This window comes from Halyomorpha halys, unplaced genomic scaffold (assembly GCF_000696795.3).
Source record: "Halyomorpha halys isolate HHAL.00 unplaced genomic scaffold, Hhal_1.1 Scaffold154.1, whole genome shotgun sequence".
In the NCBI taxonomy this organism is placed as follows: Eukaryota; Metazoa; Arthropoda; class Insecta; order Hemiptera; family Pentatomidae; genus Halyomorpha; species Halyomorpha halys.
This window is the reverse complement of record NW_027112031.1, coordinates 358,176-367,857: the sequence shown is the minus strand read 5'-3', so window position 1 is coordinate 367,857 and position 9,682 is coordinate 358,176. Positions and strand designations below refer to the sequence as shown.

General features: G+C 34.2%; 1 protein-coding gene across 6 annotated transcripts in view; it reads left to right on the top strand.

Moving 5' to 3' along the window:
• Hipk (Homeodomain interacting protein kinase) overlaps nucleotides 1-9,682 on the top strand; it is a 63,663-nt gene that overhangs the window by 812 nt on the left and 53,169 nt on the right. For all 6 annotated transcript variants that reach the window (XR_010844081.1, XR_010844082.1, XM_067049945.1 and 3 more), the window contains exons 2-3: nucleotides 4,557-4,649; nucleotides 4,775-4,993. Coding sequence is in view for 4 of the 6 variants with exons in the window: in XM_067049945.1 (XP_066906046.1) it covers nucleotides 4,557-4,649; nucleotides 4,775-4,993 (312 nt within the window). In the remaining 2 variants the exon portion in view is untranslated. The remainder of the gene's footprint in view (nucleotides 1-4,556; nucleotides 4,650-4,774; nucleotides 4,994-9,682) is intronic.

Sequence of the window (9,682 nt, the reverse complement as noted above, 5' to 3'; positions counted from 1 at the left end):
ATATATGGTAAGTTATGGTCTGAGTCAGCTGTTATTTCGATGTCAGCTGACTGAGAGGATCAGCTGATCGAATGTATATAAAAAGATGTACCAAACCCAATAAAGCCAGTATTTTACAGCAGTCCAAGAGTGTCAGATCTTATTTCTTCTTCTCTTGTTTGACACTTTCGCCGATACTTAAGTGGTGCCGAAACCCGGGATCTTTGAATACCAGAACAGACCGACTAATAAGCCGAATTGAGGCGAAATCTATTTAAAATGTACTCGATAGTGAAGACATTAAAAGCAGCGGTCGTCTGCAGAGCAAAGAGGAGCTTCCTTAATCAGATTCAGGCAGACGAAGAGACCCCTGGGAGAAGTATCAAGGAAAGATAAAAGAAGGTGTTCGGAGGAGGACGATGGGCACCAGAGAAGGACATATTTATGATGATCAGGAAGACAAAGAAACTGAAACAGTCTAGTGGACAATATGCCGAGGAACTCCTGGTACACTTTAACAAAATACAAGATAAACTCAGCGAAATAATGGAAACAATCCAGGGTCGGATGCAATTCTTATCCCTGGTACTAAAGATACAGTTGGCAAAGAAGCTAGGGAAGAAGGAAGGATTTCCAAGAGAGCGCTCGTTTGTGGAAATTGCTCAAGATCTCATAGAAACAAGTGCTAGAGAGGTGGAGGCCCGAATGGACATTAAAGAACCAGGGTCGACCCGGAGGGAATACCAACGGCCCAGAAACATGCCCAACCCTTGGAGGAGGAGAGAACATGGAAATGGTAGAAGAGAGAGAGCTAGCAACCAAGAAAATTTAAGAAGCTTAGCTAAACCCAGAAGTAATAGTCGGCGGGAGGACCATAAGTGTGAAAAGATTGGGCATTTAGTGGCGCATTGCCTGCGCACGAGATACTTCGAATGTGGAAATGAGGGGCACATAGCCAAACAGTGCTCATATATGTACCGAAGAAGAGATGTGGGCTGTGGCGAACCAATGGAGATCAATGCCCAACAGATATACCGTTGGTTGAGTAGACCTACAGATGAATCGACAGAAGCATCAGAGACCGAAGAAGTCGAGGGGACAAGAAGATAGAAACGAGGGAACAGAGGAGAATTTCGGCGAGGGACTGGTGAGAGGAAGACAGAAGATATGTGAAGGGGTTGTCAGCGGAGGGGCGACCGCACACTGCTGAATTATAACGTGATGGAGAAGAGTGGCGGTTTGCCTATAATAGAGATAGCAGGAGTGAGGTGCCCAGTGGACACCAGCAGTTCCAACACCATCATATGCCGAGAAGCCTTGTGAAAGCTGTGTGGTGGAGAGGACATACAAGATTCTGAAATGCCAATGTAAATTGATCACCCTGAGTGGCCCTTGTGAAGTAGAGAGGGAGGTGGAGATAGGGTTGAACCGGTGGGATTTAGTAAAGAGAACTTGCCGGTACATATTATAGTTAGTATGCTGAAGGAATACAAAGTGATCATGGGGTGTGACCTTCTAGGGAAGGTGGGAGCTTGGGTTAGGAATAGCAGGGGGAAATAGATGATTAATTTGGGAGGAAAAATCTACAAATGTCATTTTCAGCAGAAGAACGCGGGTGCTCCGGTTAGAGGAATCAATTAGACCGAGGACTGGAGACGAAGCCTTAGGAGAGAATATGAAGATATCTTTTTTAAAGAAGGGGACAAGCTCGGGACGACTGGGAGGACAGTCCATGAGATCTTATTAAAACAAGACAAAGTGACATACATGAAAGAGAGAAGATACCCGCAGGCGCTGTGTCACCACATCTGGGAAGAGATTCAAAGTTTAAAACGCCAGGGAATAATTATTGACAGTACTTTCCCATACAATAGTCCATTGTAGGCCGTGAAAAAGAAGAGTGCACCATATGAAACCACCGAAAAGTGCAGGGTGGTAATAGATTACAGGAAGCTGAACGAGAATACCGTAGACAAGAAGTATCCTATCCCCAGATTTGAAGACATTTTGGACAGGCTCAGCAGAGCTACGGTATTTAGCACTTTAGACTTAAAGGCTGGATATCATCAAATTAAAATACACCCGAAGGATCAACATAAGACAGCATTTACATTTGAAAGAGGACATTATGAATTTACAAGGATGCCGTTTGGTCTCAAAAATGCTCCTATGACCTTCCAGCGCCTGATGGACGAGTTTTTGAGGGGAATTGACGAATCGGTATGTCAGATTTATATGAACGATCTCCTAGTGTTCAGTAAGAATGAAGAACACATGCAGCATTTATACAGCGTATTCCAGAGAATTAGGCAATTTGGGCTCAAATTATCAGGAGAGAAATCATCGTTGAGGCAGGAACAAATAAATTTTTTAGACCACACGATTTCCTGGGAAGGAGTTAAACCCGATGCAGATAAAGTCATAGCTATTCTAGATTCAATCTCAAATCGTTGTTTATCGCCCGTGCGTTAATGGTATCAGTATCTTTTGGATGGCCTTAAGCATCTTGATTGGTAAATTTGGAAATTGCAGCATCAGCATCTAAGTGGTGAATGGAATCAGGGAGATCGTTTATGTAAATGGAGAAAAGGTTTGGTGAAAGTGAGGGCCCCTGAGGAACATCTCATGTCAGAATAGGAGAGAAAGGAGATTTTTTTCGGAATTTTGACTGTTAGGGAACAATGGGACATAAAGGAAGGAACTATTTTAGGACACTATTTGATATAGAAAGGTTTTGAAGTTTAGTGAGGAGGATCTTATGGTTAACTGAGTCAAAGGCTTTTGAAAAATTAAAAAAGAACTAGCATTGAAATTTGTTAATTGTCTAAGGATTTTCAATGAAGTGGATTGTGTATTATGTTGGGAGCGAAAATCAGATTGGAAAGGATTTAAGAGTTTTTCGCAGGAGGAAATTATTAAGTTGTGAGTAGAATAATCTATCTAGTGGCTTACAAAAGTTAGATATAAGGAGACATGCCAGAATTCGGGAACTGAAGAAGAAGAATGTACTTTGTTGAATGGTCGGACTAAGTCTTTCTTCCAGGCTTTGGGAAGAATGGAATTTTGAAAGGAGAAGTTATAAATGTGCAAAATGACAGGAAGAGGTAATCATTAGTTCTAGACTTGAGGATTGCAGAGATCAGGTTATCTGGCAAAACATTTAAGGAATAAAAATTGTTAGGATCGAATGGAGTTTCAGGGATGAGATAAGGTGAAAAGTCATATGAGGATGAAGAAGGAAGAGGAGCAGCAAAGAAAGAATTGAGCTCACTTGGAGTGACTGGGTAATATGAGCAGGATTTAAAGCTATCAACAGAAAGGTTCTTAAGAATTTCCCATTGGGTTTAGGGTTAGATGCTATTGATAAAACGTTATGTAAGCATAGCTCTTTGGCGCTGTGTAAGGATTTTGGAGTAAGGTTTCGGAGGGACTTGATGGTAGGATAGTGCTCTGAAATTCTTGTGTTTTCTAGTGGCATATCTTATTTCTGAGTTGATCCAGGGAGCCGGGGGTGTTTGATGGTACGGGTTTTAAGAGGAGCTTGTTTGGGTTGTATTGTTTAAACAGGTGAGGGCCCTCCTGTCTTACCTAGCGACCACTGATTTATATATAGGACAAAATGCCATGACGAGAGCTGCTGGAGTAATGAATATAGTACAGGATAATGGAGGTATCGATGGTGGGGCAGGTAGTGATGTCATAGATAATGTGTCTTATATTAATGCCTTGACTCTAGTTCTGATCACTATGATTCACTGTCTTATTTTACCGATTTAAGTATATGAGTTTTTCTATTTAACACTCTTTAACATGTTAAACTAAAGATCATGAATACCCCTGATATTGATAAATGCTGACTTGACGGTGATAGGCTGGGAAGCTAGTAAACTAAGATAATGCTACAGTGATGTTCACTGGTTGACAGCTGAAGTCAGACTTAAGGTAGCATTACTGCATTAGTAGGTGATAGCATTACTTATTATACTTTTAATACATTCACTTATAGGGAGTATTGGTTTATGTACATGTCTCAATCTCTCAAGATCATACTGCTAAAAATAATAGAAGAGAATCCATAAGCCACCTATATTTTACTTTTTGCTTAGCTAAGGCTTATACCCCTCATATGGGCTCTGGAATTACAGGAGTGTTTAGAACTATTCCTGGCTAACCTATCAGCATTCTCATTTCCAGGTATAGCACAGTGGTCCGGCACCCATTCAATGCTAACTTTATTGTGGCATGAGAGTTTTTTTAGTAAGTGCTGCATAGTAGTTTTCATCGACTCTTGCTTTTGTTGTGTCGTTGTTAAGGCCCTTATTGCTTGCAGTCTATAGATTATTATTTCTTTACCACACAGCCCTTTCTCTCCTGGCACAATAACTTTAACTCCCCTCCCCCATCTTTATTTATTTTGTACTTTTTAATTTAGGTGTTAAGTACATATTCACAACTTTATATTATATATTATATTCACAACTTTAACTTAAAGGAGTGTGGTGTATAAGAACTTCAGTACATTCCTTGCAAACGTTTTTCATATTTGATGGTTTGAGTTTTTTTAAATTTATTTCCAGGTTGTCAAATGTTGGAAAAAAGGGACAAATGAAATAGTAGCCATTAAAATACTGAAAAATCATCCATCATATGCTAGACAAGGACAAATTGAGGTTAGTTATACTATTCATTTATGTAATTTAACAGTTATAACTTTAATTATCATTCTTCAAAAGCTATATTTTGTTAAGTGATATATTTTGAAGATTTATTGTAATTATTGATAATATTATTACAGGTTAGCATATTGTCACGTCTCAGCCAGGAAAATGCTGACGAATTCAACTTTGTCAGAGCTTATGAGTGCTTCCAACATAAAAACCATACTTGTCTTGTTTTTGAAATGCTAGAACAAAATTTATATGACTTTTTGAAACAAAATAAATTTAGTCCATTACCTCTGAAGTATATAAGACCTATTCTTCAACAGGTGCTCACTGCACTGCTTAAATTAAAGGTATACTATTATTAATTTTTTTTTTGTTACTTTATTTGACTCCTGTTATTACATTTAGTCTGGGTTCTTTTCTTTGGGGATATGTAGGGTTCAAATTAATTCCATATTTACTTGACTTTATTTTTCCCTTCCCTATCACTTACTTCACTTCAATCAGTTGGTATAGCACGAACCCTGGATATTCTGAATTACCTTAAAGAATTTTTCCACGTTGGTCAATTAAAAGCGAGTGACTACTATTTAAGTGACTTAAATCTGTTTTGATTTAATTCTTTCAAGTCTGATTTCTGGGTTTCAGCTCTTTAAATTATCTTAATAAGATGTTCCAGTGCAACCCGCATAGTTTCTGCTCAGCTTATTTACCGTAGTACAATTCACAAATTATCGGTTTTACAGATTCCTCTTCAGTCCTCTTGATTAAATGCTCGACTTAAGAAGTGTTAAGAAAATATAAAAAGGCTTTATACGCACTATGACATGTCTTATTAGTCCTTGTTACCATATAGCATAGGTTCTTAATGCTGTTAACTTTTCAAAAACTATCTTCAATGCTAATGTTATCATCTGGACAGAAGTTTGCGCGTCACGAGGTATTCTAATCAGGAGAGGATATGCAAGTAGGATCACCGATTTCAATGATACTTTTTTTGGTAATTCTAAGTTGAAATTGGAAAAAAAATTTTCAAAAAGATTTTTTGACCTACTATATGAAATGCGATTTTTGGTTTTTGTGATTTTGTTTATATTTAAATTCAGTTAATACAATCAGCAATATTTTGTTGGTTTTGTAGACAAATGGGATGGTGTATTATTATTCTTATATGCCAAAATAAGAGCACAGTATTGAAATAATTTAGCCTGATTGATTTAGCACAATAGAATAAAATATTTTTATTAAATCACAAAAATGCCATAACTTCAAGACAATACCACTAATCTGCATGAAACTAAGTAGAGGTTTAGAACCTTTTAAACTGCGCGAAATGGTAAAACTTTATCTTCCTAAACAAAATAGAATTGGAGATATAAAATAAAATATATCAGAAATTTTCTTGGTTTGAAATTCCCTTTTCTCCCAAATGAAGGCTTGAAATCTAAAAGATGTTTGGTATGGGATGGAAGAGTGGAAATTCAGCTTTTTAACAGTTTTCAATATGTTGATTTTAGATTACATTGTAAGGAGTTACAAATTTATTTCTTGGACACAGAACATTGACAGAAATGAAAAATATACTCCAAAAATTTATAATTATGAGAGATAGTTGACCGTGCATTCGAAATGAAACACAAATAAGTTAATGTAACTTATTTAATTGTGCCAACGTTTCAGCTAGAGTTTCTAGCCTTCATCAGGGCTAAGAACAGAACAAGATAACAACCAATGAGTATAGAAAATAAAAAATAAAATATAAACAGAATGACATAAAGTGAAATTTAACAGAATGGAATTAATATAATGAAGTGATGAGAGAAGTGGAAAATAAAATCTATACATAAGTAATTGAATAAGTAGGTAAAATAACATAATTAAGGAAATAAAATAAAAATTGAAGTATGGAAAGAAAATATACGTGACCATAATAATTGATAAAGAGGCAAAATATAAGTAAAGTTTAAACAAAAGAAATGAATAGAAGAAAAAATAAAATTATTTTGAAAACAACAACAATAATATATGGTGAACATAACTAATAACGTGGGTAAGGAAAATTGAGAAAAGAAGGGGTGGTAAAATAAAGATAGAGGGGGAAAAGAGAATAAAATGAACCTGTTGAAATCCAATCGCCAAGTGGTATTCTGCGCTGATAACGGCCAAACTCCGAATTAAAAAAGACGTTACAAGAATGACTAAGTGTTTTTAAGAGGAAACGTTACGAGTGGGTAAAAAATATTTAGAGGAAGAAAGCGTGTGAGAGGGTGACGACAAATGGTTTTTGGAAAATGTTAGAAATATATATGTAGGTACAAGGATGACAAAGTACCGGAAGATGACAAAGTGTCATGGGTATTTAACAACAGTTAAAAAGAGGAAACGTATATGAGAGAGTGGCCACAAATGTGTAAGAAAAAGTTTTTGAAGTGAAATAATATGTTACAAAGTGGGCGGAAAAAAAAAATTATAAAAATTACTTTTTTAATAAATTAACTATTTGCGAATAAGTTGTGCTTGTCGGTTTTTAAATTGATGGAAGAAGGTTCTAATTGGATATAGAGGCTTTCAGAGATAAGCCTTTTGTCATGGTTAGGAACTGTAGCAAGTAGAGACGTTTAGTCGAAATAGAAGGAATGATTTAAAGAAAGAGAATGTTCCGTAAGTTTAGAGGCAGAAATTAATAGATTTTTGGTTTTGCCTGTTTACATAGGCATGTTTTACTTACTCATAATTTTCCTTACCCACGTTATTAGTTATGTTCACCATATATTATTATTGTTTTCAAAATAATTTTTTTTTCTTCTATTCATTTCTTTTGTTAAACTTTACTTATATTTTGCCTCTTTATCAATTACTTATGTATAGATTTTATTTTCCACTTCTGTCATCTCTTCATTTTATTAATTCCATTCTGTAAAATTTCACTTTATGTCATTCTGTTTATATTTTATTTTCTATACTCATTGGTTGTTATCTTGTTCTGTTCTTAGCCCTGATGAAGGCTAGAAACTCTAGCTGAAACATTGGCACAATTAAATAAGTTACATCAACTTATTTGTGTTTCATTTTGACCACTCCCTCAAACATCTTCTCGTACAAGTCATCAACGGTCAACTAGCTCACTAGAACATACACATTACTCAAAACATTCTAAAACATGAATGTCTCCAAGCAGTATGAAAATCATATATTCACTACTAAACTCATATATATATATATATATATATATATATATATATATACACATACATACATACATACATACATATATAACCAATTTACAAAACTTATAAAATTATTCATTCAGTCATTGATGATAGATTACAAGATCAGTATTATTATTTTTAGTGGTCATGACAATAAAAATAATAAAACTTTTCTAACTTACTATAGTCCAGACCTTATTAGTGGATAACTTCGTCCTGTAGGATGATTTTAGGTGATTCAATTTTTTTTAATTTATTTAGTATCATGTTTAATGCCAAGTATATATACCATTAATCTCATAATTATCTATGTATATTAGTAACAAATTTGTTAATCTTGGAAATCTTTCAACCCTAATTGCATCACAGCACAGTATAGTAGTGGTTGGAAATATATGGTTATATTTGCTAATTGTGCATAAATCAGTATGTGCAACTTCATTAATTTCATCTTGACTTGCATTTTGATACTATTCAGTATTTTTCTTCATACTGCTTTCTTCTAGGATCAGTGTAATCTGTTAAGGTTCTCTTTACTGTTCCCTCTCTTGAACACACTAAAGAACCTTATTTATATTAAAATCATATAGTTCTTTCTATTGTGAATTCATACAGTTCAAAAACCTTCATAACATTATCCATTCTATTTATTATTTAACTAACAAACTAATCCATTAGCTCAGATAATAACTTAGTAACATAATAGTACATTTCATCATCCTAAAAATCATGTTAATTTTGCTACCACCACCTATTCCAAATTTCACTACCATTTAAAAAAATGGTGTCCAAAATCTGTTGTTTTTCTTATTCCTGTTCGGTGCTTCCTTAGAAAAAAAAATTTGAATAAAAGTTATAGTATCTTTGACCTTTTTTTTTTTTTTTTTTAGTTTTTTGTGAAATAAACAGTTCTAATTTAATTACAGTTTTATGTGTAATGTATTCATTAAAATTGCATGAATACCCCATTATCACCAGAAACAGAAGGCATCGATATATTCCAACAGGGCTTAAATAAAAAATTTTGTAAAATTCTTCCTCCTAAAGTACCATTAATTTCGCTTATTGGAAACGAATAACAAGTTCTCATTGACAATGGATTACAATTATAAACAATGGATAAATTCAAAATATTAAAGAATTTGATAAATAATTAAAAGGTAAAAAAGGACCAATCCTTTTTAACTCCTGTACTAGGAATCCAAATTTTGGAACAGGAGTTAGAATCAGAAAAAGTCAAGACCGTTCGATTGCATTCACGAAACTCTGTATCATTATCTTTTGTTAAACTATTGTATTATTGTTAGGAACAAAGATGATATTTGTTACTTTAACTCGAGAAACCTCCAAATACAAATTTTTATCTAAGTGAATGTTGCGTCATGCACCCACTTTATCAGATTTTTTAAAAATTACTTATGTACCTTTTCTTTTAAAAAAAACAAACTTAAAATTCAAATTAATTTAAAATTTTTATCTGTTTAGAATATGTTTCATAATACAAACAGCTAAAGTTTCTTCACCATTAATTATTTTATTTCAAATGCTGTACGAAATGGTTGATTTTAAAAACAGAAATAACCATATGAAGGTTGTAATGAGATTATATCTATGAACCCAAACAATCAATGGAAACAATGTGTCATTAATAATTTTTAATTGTTAAATAAAGAAATGGTCTGATGGTTACCCCCCCCCCCCTCCCATCGTGGATTTATGATTGGTGAGTTTAGAAACTTACCCACAACTTCTGTTTGTCTTTTTGAAGTAATTTATTCTGTTTTCAGTATTAATTTATAAATAGTACTATGGTTATTTTTGATCAGAGTG